This window comes from Pelmatolapia mariae, linkage group LG6 (assembly GCF_036321145.2).
Source record: "Pelmatolapia mariae isolate MD_Pm_ZW linkage group LG6, Pm_UMD_F_2, whole genome shotgun sequence".
NCBI classification, from domain to species: Eukaryota; Metazoa; Chordata; class Actinopteri; order Cichliformes; family Cichlidae; genus Pelmatolapia; species Pelmatolapia mariae.
In genome coordinates, this window is record NC_086232.1 from 42,804,183 (window position 1) to 42,829,724 (window position 25,542).

At 43.6% G+C, this 25,542-nt stretch overlaps 1 protein-coding gene across 2 annotated transcripts in view; it reads left to right on the plus strand.

Moving 5' to 3' along the window:
- The window catches only part of neurl1aa (neuralized E3 ubiquitin protein ligase 1Aa), a 77,149-nt gene that overhangs the window by 27,411 nt on the left and 24,196 nt on the right, over positions 1-25,542 (plus strand). The window contains exons 1-3 of one of the 2 annotated variants that reach the window (XM_063477030.1): positions 4,822-5,086; positions 17,203-17,453; positions 17,716-18,037. In XM_063477030.1, coding sequence (XP_063333100.1) covers positions 5,053-5,086; positions 17,203-17,453; positions 17,716-18,037 — 607 coding nt within the window. In that variant the 5' untranslated portion in view covers positions 4,822-5,052. Of the gene's footprint in view, positions 1-4,821; positions 5,087-17,202; positions 17,454-17,715; positions 18,038-25,542 lie in introns of those variants that run through there. The other variant, XM_063477029.2, reaches the window with a different exon arrangement.

Here is a 25,542-nt window from a genome sequence, read left to right on the forward strand (position 1 = left end):
AAGAAACAATAACCAAAAAGCATATTAGTCAGTGTGGACATCTTACATTTAAAAGGAATGATCATCTGAACATTTGAAGCAACAAACGTAATGCCATAAAGCGGCTGTTACGCATCCAAAGCTGAAATATGGGCATCAGCCATATGACATGTTGTATCCCATTCTGAGATCTCAAGTTTTGGTAGCCATAAAACATCAAGGATTATTACACCAAACCTGATGAGATCTGGATCTGATTTAGAAATGAAGGGCGTTGGTTTCTGGTCTTTTGTCCTCTAAATGGGACCAGAATTAACCAGTTCAGTATCTTGTTATATTAAATAAAACCTGAAACTAACAAGAGAGACCATAAACATATGTGATAAGTGTTCACTGAGGCGTCAAATCAAGTGAGAGATTGGGTTTTTTTCTCATGAATTTACATTTAATTGTACTTTTTTTGGCAACCAGAGGAGCTGCCCCCTGCTGGTCATAAGAAAGAATGCAGGTTTAAAACGCTTTAATTTTAAACCATCTGTGGTATTAATGTTCATAAACAATGTCATTGGTGGCTTCTGAAGATGCTGACTCTGCACTTCTAAAAGTGAAAACATCCAGCGAACTCCACCACTGAATCAGGAACACATGAAGACGAGTAATCCATCCAAGTACTAGTTTTTCTTGTTAGTTAGAGTTTCACTTTAGAATTATCTTGTTTCTGAGTTATTTAAAAAACAGACCAAACCTAAACAGAACAGAAGTTTTAATGAGGCCCGAAGAATTCATGAGGTTCACATAAAACATGCCTCTCATCAGATAGGCTGTATATATCAGCTGTAGCTGTACGCACACACCCATCTGATGCCGACTAAAGTGCAGCGAACTGTGAATCGCAACATTGTCCAAGTTATGTAATGCAATTTTATGTACAGACTCTCAAAGATGCACCTCGACCCTGTTGCAGACAGGACTGCGGGCCAAAGGAGGCTTTCTTTCTAAAGGTTAAGGCTGACAGAGCAGTGACTGCAGGAAGAAAGAGGTACTGTACAAAGGAAGGATGTTCTAGCAATGCATTCATGTACAGCAGCGGTGTCAAACAAGGTGAGGAAGTGCACTTTTCTTCAGGCCTTTCCTCTGGTGTGTATCTGCGAGGCTACACGAAGCAATGGTCTGACGTTTCTTCCTGAAACTCATCTGGCCAGCTTCCAGTCCCCGCTCTTTTCACAGCCATGTCCCTTGCGTGACAAATAGCTGTTATACCTTAACGCGATGATGTCATCTCTTGGGAGACTTTTAAAACTCAGCAGACTTGTGGGTGTTACTTTTATTGCTGGGTTTGCAGGAATATTTGTAAGATAGAGGAAATGTGTTTTCTCTTAACTTGATGTCCTGAGCCACACACACCACTTATCTGAGTGAAATACAGTAATTTTCTGTCCCCTGATCTGTTTTATAACTATTGATTTAGCTCAGAGATTTTTTTTTCTCTGTTGAAAGAAGTCTTTCTTTAGCTGAGGTCTTCTTTAAAATCCAGATTTTTGCAATTGTCAGCAGAGGTGATACTTGAAACCAAATGTGGTTGGCCTCTCATTGTGCTGCGAATACTCTCCAGCAACTGTCTTTACCTCAAATGTGCACACCATGTGTGCGTCTCCAGCATCTCATTTAGAAAACTAAACCTTGAGGTTGAGGTCCTGATTTCATTTTGATGAACCGCCCAGGCAGGCCTTAGTATTTGTTATGGTTACGTGGTGGTAATCATTAAAAATGATGGGGAAACGGGGACATGTAAATATTATTACCTGCGTGATTTAGAGAGTAATCTTTAAACATAAACAACAACGTACAGCATTTTGCTGACAGTTGTTTTACACTCAGCGAGCCAAAAGGATCGCCTCTGTGTCATGTCTTTGCAATTTACTGGGAAAAAGTTGGTTTAAAAGTTGTTTTTTTCTTGATAAAATTATATATTTTTCCACAAAGAACAGTGTCAAATAAATGCTGCTTACAAACTCCAGCAATGTTTTAACACAGTTCATTTACATATAAACTGCTTATGTATTTAAAAAGTGTTTCTTCTAACTCAGACTGGAAATGAGTTTTCCTCCACTGTTCTTAATTCTGACATCGAGCTTGAGCATTTAAAAGGAGAATAAATCTTTAAACTACAAATCCACAATGATAATTGTGACATTAAGCATAGCGAGTGCTTAATGAGTGCATATTTCACTCATGCTATACAACTAGTACCTGAATGCATCACTTACTGTAATTTAATATTTCACAGAGAAATAAAATGTTTTAATTAATGTTTAACATTATGGAAATTCACTTATTCTGTACTGGTATAAAGGAAGTAAACACTCTTCTGGTTCTTTTGATTAATACCAAACTTCACCGTTCTGAGGAAGCTTGTTTCCTCTGAATGGTTTCTGAGCTCAGCCTCTGAGAGGGTGAAAAAGAGCAGAGCAACCACTCCCCAAATCAAAGGGGACCAGTTAAGGTAGTCTGGGCTTCTGACTAGAGTGCCTCCTGGATATCTGAGTGAGGGGTTTTGGACATGTCACACCCAGGACAGGCTGGAGAGATTACATCTCTCGACTGACCTTGTTGTTCCTCCAGAAGAGCAGGTAGAAGAGGCTGGGAGTGGGAAGGTCTAAGCATCTCTCCCTACACTGCCTCCCACGTGACCCAGGCATAGATATGCAATAGAAAATGGATGGACAGACAGCGTGTTTGAGTTAATCAGGGCCAAATGATTTTGATGAAGAATACAAACAGCTGATACCGGTGGTCTGTATACTAAAGGTGTTGTTGGAGCTTGGACCATGGTTATTTCCACCTCAGAAGCTTCCTCGATTTCAGTCTGTAACAGCTCTACAAATGCGAGGCCAAACCGAGCACCCTCGAGCTCTGTGGATCAGAAGGCTGGCTGAAGTTTTCACTGCCGTGCTAAAAATGGCAAATGGTTGTCTTTTAATTACAGATACAGCTGCCTCCGGGGTGGAAAGTGTTAATGAAAAATATCCAAGATACCCTTGAATGATGAATTCCTGGCATTCACCTATTAAACTCCGGTTCATATATCTCATTTCCCTCACCCTGTCCTGCCATTATCTGAACGCCTGCAGCTTCAGGCCCAGAGTAAACACTGGTGTCTGGGACTGAGGGCTGCGAGGTCACCGTGGATAGGTGATGACAGCTGAAGTCAGAGGACTGACTCTTGAGGGGTCACCCAGTCTGTCTGCCAGGGGCCTGAGGCACATAAGGAAGCATGGAAGGTGAAAGACTGAGTGCTGAGAGTAAAGAATGTGGCCACTTGCTCTGTGAGCCTCTGGACCCATACTTAGCCTCAGACGTGTATCTCTTTCTTATTTTTAAACTATGAAATGTGGAACGATAGGCCATAGGCTACTCTTCTTATCTAGTTCATTTATTTAATTACTAAACCTGTCAGACAGTACATCTTGCAGTGCATGGCCTAATATGGTGAATTAAGGGTGGAGATTATATAATTTAATAGGAAGGCACGGCACACCCTCTTAGAGGTTGGGACTGCAAACTTTATCACAGATTTAGCCAAAGAACGTATGCTGCATAATTTACTACACACCAATCAAGCATAACATTATGACCACCTGCCTAGTATTGTGTTGGTCCCTGTTTTGTTGCCATAACAGTCCTGACCCATCAAAGCATGGACGAGACCCCTGAAGGTGTGCCGTGGTATCTGCAACAAGATGTTACCAACAGATCCGTCAAGTCCTCTAAATTGTGAGGTGAGGCCAGCACATCCCACAGATGCTCGATTGGACTGAACTCATTGCTGTGCTCCTCAAACCATTCCTGAACCACTATCCTGCTGAACGAGGCCACAGCCATCAGGGAGTACCGTTTCCATGAAGGAGCCTACATGGTCTGGAACAATGCCTAGGTAGATGGTACGTGTCATTGTAACGCCCACATGTGTGGCAGGACCCAAGGTTTCCCAGCAGAACATTGCGTAACACAACTTCCCCGGTCATCGTTAGAAATCCAGACTTCCTGCATTTCTGCTAAACATTGTTACTCAATGTATTGAAGTCTCTCCAAAATTCCTAAACATGAATAGAAACTTCTGTTCTTTAGTCTCACATTAACTCTCTTACTGGTAGCTGAGGACTATCGTGGCACACCTGAGTGGAGACTACATTAACCATCTGGGAAGTGACCCAGTCTGATGTGTAGTACCTCCAGGTGTGTGGGTTTTGTGGATCGTGGGTCAAAGAGGGTTAGGATTACTAATATGTTACTCATAAAGCACATGAAGACTTTGTGGCTGATTAGACGGCTGCACACACAAGCAGGAACGTGTACTGGACCCAAACAGTCCAAAAACGAGCTTTTCCCAGAGGTGAACACGTGGTCTGACATCATTAACGGTTTATGCAAAATATTACCTGACATTCTTTAACCTTATCACATACACAATAGTTCAGCCTGAGTTTGTCAGGGTCTACTTCCTGTTTAATCCTTGCCCCACCCACACATTCCTCGTCACACCAATGGGGATGTGTAAATGTCATTATGCGGTTAAGATGGATTTTTTTCATTATTTGTTTGTTTGTTTTTAAAGGAAACTTTTCTCCTTTATCAGGTGAGGAAATAAACCCTGTGTGGTCACACTGTGCCCTCGCGCCTTACCTCCCACCCACCCTTATTTCCCCCCCATGTTTTATTCCAGCCTCGTGGCCCATAAATGGCAGCTCTGTGCGGCAGTGACAGCGTTAAAATCGCTCATGCCCGAGTCTCCACCTTCTATGTAAATGACAGCGTGAGTGAGTGGGACCCGAGGCGGAGAGCTCTTACTGAATGAGGCTGGCGGGGACGGGGGGAGTTGCCTTCACGGACGTGTGTGTGTGCGCTCACAATAATAAAGAGGTGTGGGTCTGCTCTCTGCTGTTTGCATGTACCCAGAGCAGAGCAGCGATAGGCTACCTTTTGGATGCAATCATGTCACGAGCGCTGGGCTGTGCCACGAGAGCATCTGAATAATCCACACCGGCTATACGCGCACGGCAGAGGAATAAAGCGATGGGTGGCCAGATAACGCGAAATGCCTTTTACGGTAAGGAGCAAACATTTGTCACATTTGAGATGTTTCGGCGCCTTTGTTCAGGTTTTTGGCTGTGAGCTGCTCACGCTCTGTTATCAGGTACCAGCCTATTCTTTGCTCACAGTTACGTCACTCCTGTAATTAGAATAGGGGTCTCGAGACGCGCAGCTGTGTCTTCTGATTACGACGTAACAACCAGGATGTCCCCGGCTCCTCGCGCACTGACCTGCGCCCTGTATAGCAGTAAATTGCAGGGAGGTGTTTGTACTGGGAGCAGCTTAGCTGGAGGGGAGGAAAGTTGTGGGGTTTCCCCTCATTACTAAACAGAGCGTGCAGCTGTGCCTCGAGAAATCAATGAATTGATTTTTTTCTATTGTATTGTCCTGTATGCCATCACTAAGGTCCCACCAGGGGCGTGTCCAAAGGAGGGGGCATGGGGTGGCACCAGGCCCCCATAGATGGTATTTCTATGGGGGGCAAATTTGTCAAATATTGTAGCTTGTGCTCCATACTGTCCACTTAAAGCTTTACTTCTTAGCTTCCAGACTGTAAAAACATAATTCTGCATTATTTTGAATTCTGTGTACTGTTACCAGTGCCTTAAGTACTTTAGTAATAGTACAAACGTATCCAAATACACTCGAAGCAGGTGTGCAAATACTTGTTTTCTGCACGCTGTTTGTATCTGATCAGATATTTGGGTTTCTCGTGCTCCACGTGCCACACTATTCCAAATATCCTGTACAGACCCCCCGGTGGCAAAGCATCCATCTGACAGGGTTGTTGCTGGCTATAAGCAAAACGCACAGGCCGGCTGAATTTCAAAGACGTGTTTTGGTGGTGTAGTGTTCTCTCCACGAGACCCCAGGGATCTTTTGTTCTGTTAATAAACAGTGGAGCTTCTGTATAGGTTCATACTCTGAATGTAGGCCAGCTTCAGTCCTTGTGTGGTGTCAGGCAGAGTTTTTAACAACAATAAGATGACAGTAACCCACTCGTCCACGTCCCCACACCCCCTCCTTTCTACAACAGCAAAAAACAAAACAAAAAATGAGGAAGTGAGCCGTGCCAGCAGTGTGATGAGGAATTCGTTCCTCGTCTTTGCACAATTATTATTAGCATGGTGTGTCGTGTTTGGTTGTGTGTGTATATATACCTATGCGTTACTATGGGGGTTAAGCTGTGTCCCTGATCCTGCAGCCTCTTCTGGTTTTGACCACCTGATCGTTCTAATTAAAGCCCCGAGATTAATCCAATTACTTAAAGAGGGACAAGCTAAGACAGCAGGAAGAGCTCCTTTTCTCTGGGATCAAGGTCAAACACCTCCGAAAATGAGAACACTGGGTTTTTCTTGTTGTGCGGTCAGCATGCAGTCTTACCTGGTGTTGGTGTTAGTCTGTAGCAAGGCTGTCATTGGGACTCACAAAGAGGCCCAACTTATTAAAGAGTGAATTATTTTTACTAACACAGCCTGTTAAAGGAAACGCATGTCATTATATTTGTCCATAAAATTCAGTTTTGTGAATTTTAAATCACTTAATGAAAGGTTTTGTGCATTTCTTCAGTGTGAAGTTTGAATGCAAAATTAAATCTCTCAACATGTTTTACTAATAAAACGGACTCAGAGCATGGCTGCTCTTTTGTGCATTACAACATTGTTCTGTGTGTTGATGGCAACAAAATATATAAAATGGTAATCAACTGTAAATTAGAAACAACACGAATAAAACAGCATGTCAGTTTTCATATGGAAGAGGTTTGTTTTCGATAGGGTGGCTTTTGTTTGCTTTAGGCTTTATCATGCACCAGGTTTGCATAACATTTTGGTTAAAACCACGCCTAACCCAAATTTACAGATATAGTCGTGGAATTTGGAGTCTGAATATTCTTACTATCAAATATGCAAGTCGAACAAATGTTCTGCTGTAAACATAAGGCTGTTTCGTGGCTCACGTGTGTGATGTTCTTGCAGAAATGTGAGCTAAGTCACGTCTTATAAAGCTCGCAGTGTATCTCTACATGTCTCCTCTTCATGGTTGATGTTAGAAAATTCTTCAACAGAACTTTTCCATAGCAAACGTTTGGACCCATGGAAAGCGTTTACGTGTGATTTCGTGTCCCAGGGCTCTGGGACTACTCAGTGTTTGAACTTTACTCATAACTCGTTTGACATTACGTCTAGTTTTCTTTTGTTCAAAGATGCCTGTACAGATCAAAACTGTTCTTAACAATAAATACTGAATTCTCTGATGTTTTAAGAAGGATACTGAGTGATTTTATTCCTGGATCTCATCACTTTAAACAAACATGGAGCAGTTCTGACAGTTATTCAGAGTCCTGCACAGAAACTGCTTTCACAGTGCATCTGAAATAATTTAACTGTAATAAAGACCAAAGCTGTCACTCAGTATTTTATGGTCTTACCTTCAACTGCACACTTTAGCTTTGTCATCTTTTTTCACTGTAACTGCTTTTTCTCGTCTGCAGTCACGCCTGCCTTTGTTTTGCCAACAGCGACGATGATGTTTGTTGTCCTCGATCTTCCTCATAGTTGTGTTAAAACTGCAAATTGCTTGCTAGTAAGAACCTGCAGGTACAGCAGTGTTTGAGTGAGCACAGAGGGCAAGCATATGATAACTGGGAGTGATTTACTGTGTGTTCATAACCTAAGCTTTAATCACAGACTGTACAGAAAAGGTTGCCATCATAGCCACTGCGATATCCTGTTTCGAGGCCTCCATTTCAGCTCTTTTGCCACCACCATCTTGGTTTTTGGAGGTAGAAGTCTCCACGTGTGAAGGAGCAGCTAATGCTAGCTTTCATCCACACAAACACAGGTTACACCTTACAAATAACAATAAAAAATAGAGTTTTACTCACCAAAACCACATAGAAAGCCATCATTTTGTCTGATAACTCAGTTAAAATGCTGTAAAATGCACAAACGTGGTCCTGAAGTGCATGGCAGTGAGTTTTTGAAGTGTCTGTGAGGCCCAACAGAGCTCGCAGCTACAGCTGTGTGTGTGTGTCAGCGTTCCTCTAATGGTGGAACTGTTGAGAGGGGGGGAAATTAGCTAAAGTTAGAATTTTAATGTGGGAGTCTTTGTGATGGCTTCATCTTTCAGCCTCAGAGGCCGACACTTAGTCATGACAGGCCAGTTAAGGCCGAAGCATTATGGGTACCCCCCCCATTCAAAGTACAACTGTTTCCATGACAACCCACAGCCATTGATAGAAAGTGCTTCTTTCTAAATTTGAAAAAGCAGGCATTAATTTCTGAACCTTTGCAGTGATGTTTTCTTCTGCATGTGAGCCTTTTTGGAAAATGTGCCCGTTTTTAAAAAAAAAAAGAAAGTTAAAATCGTTGCTCTGCGTCTCTCACTGTTTACGTGTTTGCACGAGCACAGCGAGAGCTGCTGGGGAACAGATTATGCTTTCTAAAATTGAATCTCTGCAGGCTGCTGTTCTCAGGTGTGAAGCACCAGAGCACATCCAAACAGCGTTTGCTGAGTCGGTTGCGTAATTGAGTCTGCCGAGTGTGTGGGAGCTCCACTTCTGTGCTCCCGATTGACTGAAAGTGGGCCACTGTCTGCGGCTGATTCGACGCAGCGTCTGGTTGCATTCGAGCTGAATTGGATTCTGTATCCAAATGCAAAGTCGATGGAGAAGCTATATCACAAAGTAAAGATTCGTAACTTTGTCGAATTGGACTGGGGCTCGGTAATGTCACGGGATATGCCTCAGGTTATTGAACGCACCAGCAGCCTCTGTTTTTTTTTTTTTTTTCTTTTTGTGTGCAGGAGAGGGAGAGCGAGGAAGAACGCTTCAAGTATAGTGACAGGAACGTATGTCTCTGGGTCAGGTGGCATTGTTGAGAGCGTGCATCAGTGTCGCACACATAGTTGTTGCTTCCTCTAACTTAAGGCATCAGCTCTCATGACAGGTCACCTTCAAGGCAGCGCCCACACAATGACTTCCAGTCAGTACTGAATAGCATCTCGCATGCTTCAGTCGATACACGCTGCATATCATTACGCCTCTCCACCAGCCTGCTCTCTTTCTCTAACAGAGAGGCATCATGGGACAGCATTGTGCTCCGCTGTGCGCAGCCTTGTGATATTATTATTTATTGATTACTGTTGTGTAATCCCTTCCGTGAAGAGAATGTGGTAAGACTAGTGGGCCGTAGTGGATGACGTCAGTCAGACTTCATCGTATCCACGGCTCACCTTTCACTACCAGGTCGTCCCAGTGTGAATTATTTAGACGTCGCTCTACAGCAGGTTAAGCTCTGAGCAGGGCTGTTGAGCACATTTCATTTGGTAGTTAGTTATGTCATGATAATTTGTAGCTTCTCATTTGCGGGCGACTTTATTCCGATTAATGTAATTTCAAATTGAATCCGTTTTGTTTCTGTCCAATCTGCTGGCTGGCCATCATAAAGACATGACTGTGGACTCGGTGGGGAATGAATATTTCATATAGTTTTTGTTCGCTCGCTCTTTTTTTTTTATTGATTTATTTTATGAAACCTGTCCTGTCAATTCAGTTCAGTTTTATTTATACATTTATACAAATCACAAGGGGTCCAGTAGTTGCAGTTTCTATTTCCTTCAGTGGAAACCAGTTTGGATGCACATTTTCTTATTTAAAAGCGTCGTTATTTGCTTCAGGTTGACTTTCTAAGTGGACCAGTTATAAACTGTTTCAGTGGTGGTTGCACATATTAAACATGGGCTAAGTTTCAAATAATGAGATAAGAGTCTGAACTGTAGAAGTAATCCCTGTGGCCCAAGAGCTCAAAACTCTGGTTTCAGGCCTTTTTAAAACCCTTCAATTCAATTCAATTCAGTTTTATTTATATAGCGCCAAATCACAACAAAAGTCGCCTCAAGGCGCTTTATATTGTACAGTAGATAGCACAATATTAAATACAGAGAAAAACCCAACAATCATATCATATGACCCCCTATGAGCAAGCACTTTGGCGACAGTGGGAAGGAAAAACTCCCTTTTAACAGGAAGAAACCTCCAGCAGAACCAGGCTCAGGGAGGGGCGGGGCCATCTGCTGCGACCGGTTGGGGTGAGAGAAGGAAGACAGGATAAAGACATGCTGTGGAAGAGAGACAGAGATTAATAACAGACATGATTCGATGCAGAGAGGTCTATTAACACATAGTGAGTGAGAAGGTGACTGGAAAGGAAAAACTCGATGCATCATGGGAATCCCCCGGCAGCCTACGTCTATTGCAGCATAACTAAGGGAGGATTCAGGGTCACCTGGTCCAGCCCTAACTATATGCTTTAGCAAAAAGGAAAGTTTTAAGCCTAATCTTGAAAGTAGAGATAGTGTCTGTCTCCCGAATCCAAACTGGAAGCTGGTTCCACAGAAGAGGGGCCTGAAAACTGAAGGCTCTCCCTCCCATTCCACTTTTAAATACCCTAGGGACAACAAGTAGGCCTGCAGAGCGAGAGCGAAGTGCTCTAATAGGCACTTGGTTCTTTATGATGTCAGTAAGAGCATGCGGTCGTCTAAAGCACCAACTGCTGGCCATGAGAACAGAAGACCTGGCTGTGTGCCGTTTCTGTTACTTCTGTTTGCAAGGGGAGCTAATCAGAAGAAAGTTAGCTTAAAGCCAGGGGGAAGGTCTTCTTTCAGAGAGTGTAAAATGTGGAGGGGTCATTTTTAACCTTTGCACAAGGTTGAAAACATGGCGTTCCTCTGTAGCATAAAAGTCTGCAGGAAGCCAAACTGATACTGAAGCCCAGTCAGTATTTCAGTTAAAAAGGAGAACTGGTGGTGAGTTACATTATTGTATTACAGTTTGTTGAGCCGCTTGGAAAGCAAGTAAGCTGTTAGAAATGTGCTTGGACTTTATGAGTGACCAACATTTTTTGATTGGTGCTATAAAACTCGGGCAATATTTGACAGGATTAGTATTATGGGGCTTTCAGACATAATGCAGCAAGCTCTCAGAAAGGCATTATTTCCAAACTCCTTCGAATGAGGTCTCTCTCCCACTTTGTCCTGAACATTCGTCGGGAACCCTTGGCATTACATTTTAACCCTCTGTGCTTCTCTTGGTCGTCGTTTTCAATGTCAAAGGTAGGCTGGTGGACTCGGTGGACATCCTTCAGAGAAAGACCCTGGGAGCAAAGTCAAAGTCATCATCTTTGCAGGAGTTGTTGATGAAAATGAAGAAGGAGCTTTTAGATGGAAGAAGTTAAACTTCTAGTATGTGGTTTGTGTCGGGAAAGGGTGTATTTCACCCAAACCTAGATCGTTTTTTCTTGAATCTAGCAGTTTTTGTGCCTAAACCTTATAAAACATCAGCTTATAAAAGAGACATGGAAAAATAGCAGTCCAGCCTGGTGTGTGTGCCGTGGAAACTGGACTTGTTGTTTTATCAGCTTCTTCTGATACTTGTTTCTTAATTTGATAAGAATCAATCAAGTTGTTATTTGTAGACTTTATGAAGATAAAAGTTTTTTTTCTCTAACAAAAGTGAAAATATGATTACCACTGATGGTAATCATTGCTCAGTGTTTAATGGTCAGCAGTATAGCCAAAGTTTGACGCAGTGAGCTCAGTGCATGCAGAAGTAATCCTGGTGAGCCTAAAGGATTAATCAGCATTATTTTAAACTAAAATGTTAGCTCGGTCTCAGGTGCTGTTAAAAGGAGGAAAAAAGCCTACCTGAGCTAATCCAAAGTAAATAGTTTTTTTGGACGGGATCACCTGACACTGACCTGTGCGGTCTCACTGGGTCACCAACACTAGACCAACAGATCTATCACGATGTTGCTTAACAACATTTCTGATCTTTTGGTCGCCACCAGCGATGCAGTGACTTCCTGGTACCTGCCCTCAGGTAGAGTAGCAGCCACAGCTACCGTAGCAGGCGGTGCCTGTTGAGTTCCACATGTTCTGCCTGCATCTGTCACACATGTGTGCAACTTTGGAGATGAGTAATAAGAGGAAACCTAACACTCTGCGTGACTCTGTAAGAGACAGCGCGCAGGCTGTGAGCTTGTTCTTATACCTATACTGTAACGCGTAAAGCCTTCTTGCCTAAATGATAATGCGTGTGATTAATTGTCGCCATTATCGTGTGATTCATTTCACTGTTGCAGTTACATTAGGCTGAAATGCCATTTTGTCATGAGTCAGTGGGATTAAATGCATCATCCAGACACTGCTATGTAAACATCATTAAGAAGTTGTTTGTCATTGCCCTCCAGGCTTGTTGGCAGTGTTTTAAATGACGCTGTCAGCAGATCTACAGAGAGAAACATCTGAAAAGAAGCAAAGGAGAAGCGTTTTCCACCGGAGAAGTTTTGGTAAAGATGAAATGGATTTTATTTATCCGCCCTGTGTTGGTAATGTTTGCAGTTATCCTGAGAGAACGAGCTGAAGCTAAACAGTCCGCTTTGTGTTTTCTTAACAAATGATTCTGGTGAGTGATCCAAAGTACACCAGTCCATTAATGCTCATTTACTTCTAATAGGTGCATAAATAAACTGTGATAAGCTTGAGTGGAAATGTAAACCTGTAAGGACCTGGTATTTGACGTTACACCCTACACCAGTCTGCATGTTTGTTATTCCCATGTTCCCAAATTGCTTAAAGGCTTGATGTGCTATCGTAAAGTCACAAAAGTAACTCTGTGTGTGAGGTTGTGTTTTCTCTAATGTTTCCCAGGATGAGCTTCAAGCTGGACTTCACATGGCAACAAGTGCAGAGAGTGGGTTGGTATGTGGGCTACCTGTGCTTTGAATGATACAGCCTCATCGTGTTTCCATGGTGCTAAAATTAGGTGTATCGGTGGAGATCTGGGTCAACGACATGTGCAAACACCGGTCAAGGTTTGTTTTAGTCCCCCTTGGAGATGGGTCAGAGGCTTTGGACACAAAGTTTGTATCACAGCAGAAAAGTGATTCTGCACACACTGCTAATGCAATATGTTGCCTTTGCATATGAAGCAGTATAGCCTGGTCATCATTTTATGCAGTGCATGGTTCAAAATCTCTGCACCGCTGAATGAACGACCGAGGTTCCAAAACAAGGAAATGTAACCCTCCCACGCATCGGGTACTACCTGATGAAGGTCAGTCAGAAATGATGATGTGTCTTAATTAACCTGTGGTGAGCGGGAGCGAGTGTGGGGGGGTTATGCAGTACAATACAGCTCAGCTGTTACCTTACAGGAGCATTTCATTTGAAGAACAGCTTTTGCAGGTGTTCCACAGAACAAGGAAGTGATGTACCCACTAGACACGGAGCAAATATTCGAATAGTGTTCTGGACATATAAAATTCGATTAGCATGGGAAACTGCTTGAGTTGAACAAAAAAACCTCTTATCATCCACCTGAATGAAATGATGAGAGGTTACTGGCCCGCAGAGATGTTCATTGCAGTATGACGGGTATTATCTGTACACAAGTCTGTGCACTGTGACGAGGGATCGGACCTGTCACACATGTGCTGTCATTAGTGGGATAAAAAACCCTCTGCACTCCTGGGCAGAGGAATACAAGCTTTTCACCCTGTTTGTTCATAATAAGACATCCTTGACCTTTGGCAAAATGGCTCCTGTGAGGCTGTTAAAACTGCCTCTTCACTGATAACAAAAGCATAAAGCTGTGTGCACAAGAACGGGTATAGCGGAGGCGGCTGTTAGACTGTAGTCAACAGGAGTCATTTACATTGAGGGGTCACATCTCGGGCTCTGAGGACATGAGCATACTCCAGGATTTGTGTTCCTGAGGTAATTGGACGACTGAGACGGGCTGCTCGAGGCAGCTTTGTTTTTCCGATAGCTTCAACAAACAGCAAGCCTTAAACAAAGCCCACTAAGTGGGGAAATAGTCGATATTTGGTCAAAAGTAAATTCAAAGCTTAAGCCATATAGTCTGAGTGCAGTGGCCAATTTTAGGGTGGGGTGGGGCTTCTGCAAAGAAGCTATCTGAACTCCAGGTAACTGGTATCCAAATCAATTAGGACTAGCAGTAAGTTGTCATGCATTTCAGCATTTTCAAGTGGAACTGGTACAAGAACCACTTTTTAGCCAGCTGCAAGGCACCTTAAGACTTTCTATAGGCAAAGAGTAGGAAATCAAACAGTGAAGGCAATATTTATTGTTGCTGCTGTGTTTAAAGCAGTGCCATCACTGTGTTTCCTGAACTTACAGGAAATCTAAGAATTGCATTAAAGTACATATATGAGTATGTTGATAGGTTACCCACACACGCATCCATCCATGCTTCATTCATTTCAGGATTGCAGGGGGCTGGGAACCTCCTGCCATAGGGCAGGAGGGGGGATATACCCTGGACAGGTTTTCAGTGTCTTGCAGGGCTAGCACACAGAGACAGACAACCATTCGCTCTCACATACACACCTATGGGCAGTTTAGGGTCACCAGTTAACCTTACCCCACCGACTGCATGTCTTTGGACTGTGGGAGGAAGCCAGAGTACCTGCAAAGAACCCACAAACATGGGTGTGCAAGCTCCACACAGAAATACTCTGGCCAGGTGGTGAATTTAAACCCAGGACCTTCTTGCTGTGAACCAACAGTGTTAACCACCACAACACTCTGGCCTACCTGAACAGTTTTCTTTTCTGCAGCAGCAGGCAGAAGCAGCTTAAATACTGTGGCCTGTATGGGATTTGCCAATTGGATGTATAGACGTGTATCAGCTGAGACATCAGCTGATGTGGGCTGGCACTGAGATGAGCTGATCTACCAGGATTACAGCTGAGCTTGACTTCATGATGCTGCCTAAACAAATGTTGCGCATGTTACCTTGGAGAGAAAGAAGTACCACGAAGAGGAGAGATACTTGGATACCGTGTAGTCTTGATATTCGCTCAGAAGTTAAAGCAGTTGTGGATTCACCGTTTCCAAAACGTAACAGCTGACCCACAGATACCTGCAGAGCTGAAATGGATGCTTTTTTTCCTGTGTTCACTAGTACTCCTGTTTGTTTGACTGGAAAAACACAACCAAGCAAGACTATAAATATAACTTTATTGTGTCTCAATAAACAAAAGGCATCTGTTGTAAGCTCACTGATGGCTGCCGAGTGAGCCGATCAAGACCTTTAGATACCACGGGTTGCTAAGGAACATGAATTCACACGTAGCCCCTTCTCTCTGCAGCAGCTGTGCCTCTTTAGAGCCCGCTAATGCATTCAGCTCAAACTGCCCAGGACCACATGCGCCACATTCAACAGCCGCTCTTCTGTAGCGCTGCCTAAGACAAAAGGCCTCAGCCGTCTTCTTAAGTTCGGGGCCAGATTGAATGGTAGACATGGGGTGTAAAACTGTAGTGTTATTACAAGATAAACACAGATAAACACAAAGACGTTCTACAAAGCGTGCTGTTGTCTTTGACTAAATATGTGGACTTATCAGGACTCTGCAGGACATCTGCTGCTGCCCTTGAGTTGGCTTTCATTGTTTCAGGGTCTGGTCAAATCAGGCAGGCCTCTGTAAAACTGAATGTTAATCATAATTTTAGTTCATAATTTCAGCCATTTTTTGTAATGAGACACCTGCCACAGTTTCTTTTCTTATTTAAACGCTGTAATAGAGGCAGAATCACACTGTACATTTAATGTAGTGGACTGATGGTTTACAGTTTCTTTTTCCTATCAATATGCAGCCAGGCATTTCTGTGTTGAAACATTTTCAGCACAGCTGACTGGAGTTTGGTGGGGCAAAAACTGAAACATCAGCATAAACATCAGGATTTGCTGATGTTTATGCTGATGTATCAATCGCTCAGACCGGAGGAGATGGAATTTCTTTCTAGACGGCAAATCATACCCGGAGAAATCTATGAAAGAAGAGACAGACAGACCAATTTCTCTACTGACAGTAGCTCGAGTAGTCCATAATGCAACACAGCTATGAAACATGTAGTGCTTTGAGTCTGCAATAGGACTCTCAATAGATCTCTTATCTTACAATCACAGTTGGTATTGCTTTGAATTATTGCTGTGAGAGGATACAAGTGCAGTCTTTGTAGATACAGCTGGTCAGGTGAGAACTGTGAGGAAAACGCTAATCGCTAACTGATGTAAGCGGGGGCCTGACAAGCCGAGGGAAAGCGGGTACATCAGGAAGATGGATTATACCCCAAAACCACAAAATACTGGAATGTTTAAACACAAATACAGAAACTTCTGGAAGGCATTTAGCATCTCAGAATGGCAACGTATTGAGTATCAGATCAGTCGAATTTTGAGGATTCTCTCCTTCAAAGCTAAAAACTTCCTCTCAGCTCAGCTGCAGAATACTAATTTAGTCATTCTAATCTGGCGGTTAGTGGCCGTGGAAAATCTGTGAAAATTGCTCAAGTGCATGTTTCTAGTAGCTGCTCAAGTGCTGCGGTCACACTCCTCTCACTCAGACTCCATTCAGGCACTTCTGCTGCCCATGCATTTAATTATCAAGTCAGTCACGCCTTCCTCTGCAAGTCTTCTTCACCACCGGAAAGCAGCCATCGAACTGCCGGGTTTTGGGTTGAAGTGCATGACCAAGCGCAATATGTGATATTTAGTCTTGCTAGAAACTTGCAATTGACCTGTTTGGTTGGTTATTGGACTGCAAGAATTATACCTTAACGTCAGCGTTAATTGGGTCAAATAATGTATATGCAATATGTTCAAACAGCATCATACTTCACACGGCTTCTACTGAGAATTTGTGGTCACAGATGTCCAACAGAGCGTCTCACGCCCAACGCGGACCATGTAATACAGCCATTAGATTTCAAAATGGCTGTTTGTCTGGGAACAGTTCATTTTGTGAGTAACTAAAGAGCATCATTTGTCTTGGACATGTGTTTTTGAAAGTTTTCAGCCTGCAGGCCCAGTGTGATTATTGCTGATTAGCTTATTACTCTTCTACTCACAGATAATCAACAAAGAACCAAATCCTAGATGATATTTCCTTATCTGATGTCATTTTGTGTGATAACATTTTGAATTACAAACATCAGCTGCTAACTACATTGCTGGAACCTAACCTCCTGCTCCTAATTAGGACATTTTTTTGGTTTGTTTTCATTGAAATTCATGGCTTTGTTCTGCTCTTTTGTCTCTCGTTGCCTTAGACTCCCTTGGTGGCCCATTCCCGTCCACGTCACATCGATGTCACCACAAACCCAAGAGGTGCCTGCCTATCCACTGTGGGAGTGTCGGTGGGCCTCTCCCCATCAGCCCACTTCTATTCCATCCAAATGCCAAGGGGTCCCAAATTGTCATGGACCTTGCCCAGAAGACAGTAAAGAGGCAGGCCAGTTTCTGCAATGCCATCACCTTCAGCAACCGGCCCATTGCGCTCTATGAGCAAGTCCGCCTCAAGGTACATTTTTCACAGAGTGGAGCACTTTTCCTCTCGAGTGTCTGAGAGCTTTTAAACTGTCAAAACTGTTCTCTTAGTTTTATCTTAGCTTGACAGTTAAGATGTTTTGTCCCCCAATGTAAACTCAAATTCGCTGTCTGTGTTTGATAGACGTGATGCAGTTATTGATTTAAAGCCTCGTGTCAAAAAGCAGACGTCTCTATTTATGGCAACATTTATAATCGAATATTTTTCACGTACCAATAAGTTTTCTTCTTTGTAGATTACCAAAAAGCAGTGCTGCTGGAGTGGGGCTCTGCGTCTGGGCTTCACCGCTAAAGACCCCTCCAGAATAAACCCAGACAACCTTCCCAAGTACGCTTGTCCTGACCTGGTGTCTCAGAGTGGCTTCTGGGCCAAGGCGCTGCCCGAGGAATTTGCCAACGAGGGCAACGTCATCGCCTTTTGGGTGGACAAGAAAGGGAGAGTCTTCTACCGCATTAACGAGTCCAGTCCCATGCTGTTCTTCAGCGGGGTCCGCACGGCCGAGCCCCTCTGGGCCCTCATTGATGTTTACGGCCTGACCCGTGGCGTGCAGCTGCTAGGTAAGAACATTGGTGGAGGGAATGAGGCGATGCCAGCCAACCCAAAGTTACCAGACGATGAGTTAAACTGAATATGCAGATTAGAGTGTAACAGGGCATGTGACGGCAAGTTATGTCTGGAGCAATGTTCCCTCTAAGCTGCGCACATGCGCAATTGCGCACTGTTGGCACGGTCTCTGCGCAGAGAAAATCTGCATTGCGCACACAAAAAAATTCTAACCCGAATTGAAATTAAAGTAAATATGTGCCGACACCGGTGTTTTAGCTAGCAAAGCGGCGTGGCTGATGTGGAGTGAAGCCACGTTAATGACAACGTGTACAACCATTGGAGAGGTGAGCAGGACAGACGGAACAATTATGGAAAAAGTGTGGACTTTATACCAGTTTTTAAATTGTGTTGATAGGCCACGTAAAACCAGAGTTATAATAAAAAATATCTGCAATGTTTGGTTTTCTTCCTGAATACTATCGTTGTTTATATTTACTGCGGGAAGAAACGGTAAAAACGGCGTTTTATAAGGAAAGCGCTCTCCGCCTGTGAGCAAAGACGAAACCAAAACAGCCCCCACCCTTTCCCATTGGTCGAAAAAATGTACCATGTCGACCAATCAAAACATGGCATTTAGTTGTTAAGAAACGGGAGGGAGTTTTAGGAGTGACGGCGGTTTTGAGATGTGAGAGTTTTGCAACGTTTAGCGCAAATCTTGTGTAGTTAGTGTGTAGTTAGTGTGTAGTGTAGTCAATAGTTTTGTTGTGTGTGTCAGAACAATGAGGCGACTGCTGAATGTTACAGGTGTTACAGGAGTGATACATCTCCTGCTGTCAGGCCTGCAGGTATCAGGCTGTTGTTCTCCTTTATCTCATAGTGGACAGAAATTATTTTTTTGGAGTGGCACAAATAATTTGTGTGGCATCAAATTTGATGCAGAACAGCTGATTGTTCTGTAAATAGCTTGAAATGTTTATTTAAAAAACACCTTGGCTGCATTTTTAGGTAAACAGCTGCAAAACACTTTGTTGTTTGCAAAATTCAGTTACTTTCTTGAAGAAATAACTATATAATTAATTGCCCAACATTGGTCATTATATACTGTATTTTGCAGACAGAGTTACAGGACTCTCTTCCAGACCACAGACTCATAATACAAGTCAGAGCTTTATTTAAAAAAAAAAAAAAGAAAAAAAAAAGTTGTCTTTTCAAAATTGGAGTTCAAGTTATTTTTCCTTCCAATAGTGTTAACATACTACACAGGTCATGAACAAGATTTTTTTTTTTAATTTTCATTGTAAGTGGGCTAAAGCACTTAATGAAAAGTTGTCTAACAGAAATGTAAATGCTGTAATTTGATTATTTTAATAAACCATGTAACTTGGATGGATTTGACGCTGGGGTAACCACAGTGCACACCTCTAATGTCGCTCACAGTGGTCCACGAGATCGCTCAGGGAGTTTGTGTGTTCGCTCAGACACATGAAAAATTAGAGGGAACATTGGTCTGGAGCCACTGGTTTGGCAAAGAAACACTCATAAAATCTCAACTTTCTTTTTTCACACTGCTTATGAAATAGGTTTAATAATACTATGTTAAACTGTTGTTTGAGTTGCTATCAGGCACATTTTGTTACCTTTGCCCCAAATATTTGATGCTAATTAGATGTCTTGATGGGCTTGGTGTGCATATCATCCAATAACAAAGTAAATAACTGTTTATAAAAGGTCAAACCACTTCTTTGCTTAACACCCTGCCATGTAGAAGAGCTCTGTGTCAGAATATTTAAATATACTTAATAGAATTCAAACATGACGCTTTTACCTTAGTCCGTCTTTATTTAGTCAAGATTTACCAAACTAATTGGGAAATGGTGGGTGTTCAATAAGAGCGCCCAGCTCCCTTTGTCCACCGGTCCCCACAGGCAGCTTAATCCAGCCCCAGTGCTGCGTTTCATGAAGGGTAATTTGCTTTTGTCCTTCTAGAATAACCTTGAAGCAAAGTTCTTTCACAGCTGATCACCAAAAATCTTCAATTCAGAGTCTTTAATTTGTACATCTTAGCCCTGCACGCATCAACATCCAAGATAAGGATTGGTAAATGGTACCAATACATATTGCTTTAGATGTCATACACAGTAAGATGAATGTGTTGGGAGCAATATGGAGATCCACCAACCTTCTGATTGGTGGATGACACACCTGTATCTACCTTAGCCACCGTCACCTATTCTTCTTTTCTCGTCACTTTGAAAAACCTCTAAGGTGAAAAAAGGTGATAAGAAAGTCACCAGGTGTAAAGACAACCTTTCATGTTGGGGTTTTTACTTTTAACATCACTGCCGTTGAAAACGTGAGTTCTCCTTTTGTGTACTGTAAGCTGTATGTCTACAGGTTACTCACCCCGCTGCTGTGTGCAGTAAAGCCCTCGGCCAGCCTCAGAAATATATGGCCCACATGTTTACACCAAAGCAGCAGGGGCAAGAAAAGGCACACTGTTGTGCATTATCCAGCTATGCTACGTAGCTTAGCATGCATAGCCTGCGTACATAGCACAGGATAGTATGGCCGTGGCTTTGATGTGAGCACTTGTGTGCTCGTTCTTGTTTTCCCCTTCAGAGCTGATGCTGTTGTAAAAATACACCAAGGGTCACATGTCCCATGTTTGATTGTATTTGTGCTGGTTACAATATCACCTCCAGGCTGGCAGAAGCGGATGTGTAGTGTCCCGAGCATGAGGGGAATCCATGTTCTTTGTTTTCTCTGTTTTTACACCATAATTGCTGTAAGTCACACTTAGAGTTCATAATTCAAAGTCTTGTTGCCATTTGCAATATTTTTCCTACTCAGTCGGTGTTTGCAGGGAGGAAAAATGGTTATTAGTGGTTGTTTCATTTTAAAGGAACATTCAAAAAATGGTTCATGCACATCAAATGCACAAGTCCACAAGCTGAGCTTAGCACCCGAAGCTTTAGGGTGATTAAACTCTCTGTTGAACATCTTTCTGAGATGCCTGACCCTTGAAGACACTGCTTCAAGCACTGTTTTAATCAGAAACGGGTCCTCTCCCCTTAAGCCTTCTGCTTAAGTCATCCTTACTGTCTTTTTACTGTCAGGCCATGTGCAGGGCTGCCTACAGAGTGAGTCTCAGGGGGCCTACAGACTGACATCTGCCCTCATAAACGGGGGCCTGTTCAGAGGGAGGGGGGGGGGCACTACCAAAGGCTGAGAGAGAGAAATACATCACCCAGACCAGACACCATCTTTGTGATGGTGAAAGGCCAGTTGTGTCAGCTCTGTGCATCACGTTTCTGTGCGTTTCAGGAACCTTTTTGCTGCACAGGCCACATCTGAGGCTTTATTTATGGAGCAGCTACAGTTGTAGCTGTAGTACTCGCCACTCTAATCGCTGTCTTGGATGAATTTGGTCTGGCAGTTGTGTACATTTTATCTTTAAGCCCCTTTTTATTTTAATTTGTGATGTTCACAGTTGTAACCAAGCTACAGCTATTGTGTGCACCTGCCAGAGTCCCCTCTCAGATCAATAACATTTATTTTCTCTCCACGTCAGGCTCTAACAGCACCGAGTGAGATTATTCACTGTGCCTCCTTGGGAAATACTATAATCCTCGCTACATAAAGAATGAATTAAAATTCTGTGGTGGATTAACTCTTACTGTACAGCTTGTTTATGCAGTGCAACAGTTTCATAACGTACAGCAGCCTGTGGTTGTGTGTTCATTCAGTGGGGACAGTGATAGGAATTCAAACGCATTGAAAAGCCTCCAGTATCTCGCCAAATCACCCATTCTGCCTTTCTTCATAGCACTTTACATGCTTCTTCTTCCAGCTGTTTCATTATGCTGCACAGTTACTGGCACCCAGTTTATTTAATGACTCGGATGCATTTACTCTACTGACTATCAGTTCATATTTGGAGGGCTTTTTTCCTTTATTGAACACTTACCTTAGGCAGGTGCTTTGCTTTATTGTGACTAATGGTAAAACAAGTGCAAGGCTGGTCTTGTCTCAGGTGCTCCCAGGTTGTTGCTCTGCAGCTCAGTGCTCTCACCTGCCATTCTTACAGCCCACAGACAATTAATATTAGCTGCTCTATTTCTGTAAATAAAGACAAACTTAATAAGTGGCTACATGTGTGCATGCATGCATGCATGCCTGACATCATCAGGGATCTGGGACAGTATCCCAGATCTGCTCCAGGGCATCACTGGCTCTTGGACAGTCTGAGGTGCTACCTGGTGGTGATGGATGGCCTGAAACATAATGTCCCAGAGGAGTTCTGTTGGATTTAGGTGAGGCATGCGTGAGGACCTGTCAATGGTATAAATTCCTTCATCCTCCAGGAGCTGCCTGCATACTCTCGTCACATGGGGCCGCGCATTGTGGAGCACCGAGAGAAACCCAGGGCCTGCTGCACCGGCGTAGGGCCTGACGATGAGTCTAAAAATGTCGTCCCTGCCTAGCCCGTAGGTTAACATTGTATGCCTCCACAGACCATCAACCCGGGCATGCTGAATGATGTTACAGGCAGGCTTATGCAGACTCTTTCCCGTCAGTCACATGTTCTCAGGGTGAACCTGCTCTCACCTGTGAAAAGCACAGGGCTGCCAATTCTGGTATTTATTGTAAATTACAATTCACGATGCCAGGTGTTGAACACAGCGTCCACTAGAGGACTTCGGCCCCTCGGCCACCTTCATGAAGTCTTTTTCTGATCATGTGGTCAGAGCCATTCACACCAGCGGCCTGCTGGAGGTCATTTTGTAGCTCTGGCAGTGCTCATAATGTTCCTCTGTGCACAAAGGAGCAGATGCTGTTCCTGCTGATGGGTTAAGGGCCTTCTACGACCCTGTCCAGCTCTCCTTGAGTGACTCCTGTCTCCATGCTCCTGAGACTCTACTGGGGGGCACCGCAAACCTGCTGCTGATGTGCCATGCCGGAGGAGCTGTAGGGTCCTGGTATCACCACATGGACTCTAGGCAAATGCAAAACTAGTGATAAGAGAGTCAGGAAAGATGAGAAGGGGAAAAGTGCCCGTGAAATCCACCTGGAAAATCATCCTGTGTCATTGTTGCCCCTCTAGGGAACCTGACTGAACTTCAGCTCAAACTGATTAACAGCCCGTGCTGCTACTTCATAACCCATAAAATACCAGATCAATAGCTTGATGCTATACTCTGATGAAAGTGTTGCTTTAATTATTGGAGCAGAGTGTGCGTATCGTCCTGTTTTCCATTTGATCTTTTTCCCTCTGTCACGCAGACACACCCCTTCTCTGTCCTGAGACCACTGTGCTTCTCTTTGGGAGCAGTTCAATAACATAAGTGTAAAACTCTGACTTTATGTTCAATCTGGCACAACACTGCGATGTGAGTTTGTTCTTAAAAATGATCTTTTCACATTAAACGAGGTCATCTGACCTAATGTTAATACAAAACATCTTTTCTGTATTTTCAGCCAGTGAGATTTTAGAGAAGCTTAATCGTCATAATTTGATCCCACTGTTAGAAAAACATTTCTTTTACCACATGTCCAGGTCAGTGTGTCGAGCACCCTTGGTGGGCTGTGAGTTGTCATTTGTTCACCACCTCGAGGCTGTTCTGAGGTCGGCTCAGGATTGGAGGAGTGAAGGATGACCTCAGGTGACATTTAGGATGACTTTGATGTAGAACGATTGAAATGGGAACCGTGTCATACGATAGTCTGCCCCGCAGTAATCACCACGGGGGAGACACCACACATGAAGAGTCCGGGGGGCCGATTTAGTGCTTTCACACCTCCGCGAGCGCGATGAGAGCAATTTTAAGATTTTCACCTGTCACCTTCCATGAAGCTGGGCCATAAAAATGATGGAAAACCAACAGCGACTCCACTACGTGTACACACACGCAGCTTTGTTACAGACGTGATTTCTTTTCACGTCAGTCTGCTTTGCCGGGAAAGTTTGGAGCCTTCGCGGCATACAAACATCTCTGTATTTTAGGCTTCTGCTGCAGAGAAAGGTGTCAGATATAGTTACGTCTCCACTTAGAAGCCTGGGGTAGCGAGTGATTGACTGCACCTGGCCTCGAACGGGGCAAATACAATATTGTGGAGGTTTGCCAGGATAATCTTTTGGGCAGACCGAAGCCGTCCCCACAGGCTTGAAATCCAACGAGCCACAAAGGCAGTTTAATATACACCGATGTCCCGGGTCCTAGGGTTAGCCGTCACTCTCGTACGTACGCACACACACACAGCAGGACTTTACTTGACATCGGGAAGGAGGTTGAGTATCTGAGTAATTCCAGCTGTTGTGAAGCCAGCAGGACTCAGATTGTATGAGTCAGTCACTGTGGAGCTTTAATCAAGACGGGCCCTCTGTGGGACTTCCCTGAAGGACGAGAGAGAATAAAGTCTGATTGCAAAGCCTCGAGGCCGCTAACACCTCTCGACCGGGCTGACTCACAGTAGGTGTTGGCCAATCTAGCTGTCACCCCAAAGAAGCACAGCAGTTAATTTAGTTCATACAAAACATGGAAGAGACGAATGGAGGAAAACTGTCGTTACACTCTCCAAAGAGCCTCTGATATCTGCAGTGTTTTCAGTTTTCCTCAAGTGATGGATTGAATTACATGGTAGCTTTGGACTGGAGAATGAGGTCCCACTGAGCCAACAGGAAGCAAAAACGCTTGCTGTCACTCAAAACACTTGCAGTTATGAAGGTGGCGCTGATTTTAAACTCTAAGCCATGAAACGTGGTGCAGTCGCGTGCTGAAAGCTGCGTGCTCCTCTCTCTTACGTAACCTCGTGTTATTCTGCAGGACGACTCCGCAGAGATCGCAGAGCTGTGCTTTTGTACAAAGATGACAGATGTGCACGAGGTGTAAAGAAGTGCAGCGAGAGTAAAACAATGTGTGAAGCTTTGATGGATGAAGGCGCAGCAGGAGCGGCTCTTTGTTTACGTCTTGAGCTAGCTTATCTCTGACAGCGTGTCGGCGTGCGAGGCGGGGTCGTCCCATTCTGAACCGTTCGCAACATGACAGCCTTGGTGAGGCTAAAGTGAGCGATGCCATCTCTGATAGAAACGGCATCGCTCATGTGCTCCCGGGTAGCTTTGCGGCAGGTTTGCTTTGGAAAGCAGGTGAAAGAGCAGCTAAAAGCAGGTTTCACTTGACTGATTTTAAAAATGTTGGAAATGGTGATAAGGCACAATATTTGTCTTTTTTCTTTGAAGCTGTCAAAATAAAATGCAGCTCGCGTCTGGCAGCGTTTAACACTGACGTCCGACACCTGATTAGTCACTGCAAAACATGGATAAACTTCAAACGCTATCGTCAACTTTACTCAAGACTTCTGAGAAGTAATGTGACATTAAAGAGTTTCCCTGCAAACTTGTGTAATGAACATGCTGGTAGTTTTAGTGTTTCAGTCTATTTGATATCAGTGGGCTAAAAACAGCTTTCACCACTTTTCAGATATCTCGTGTTGTGATCTCCTGTTTCTGCTGTTTTAG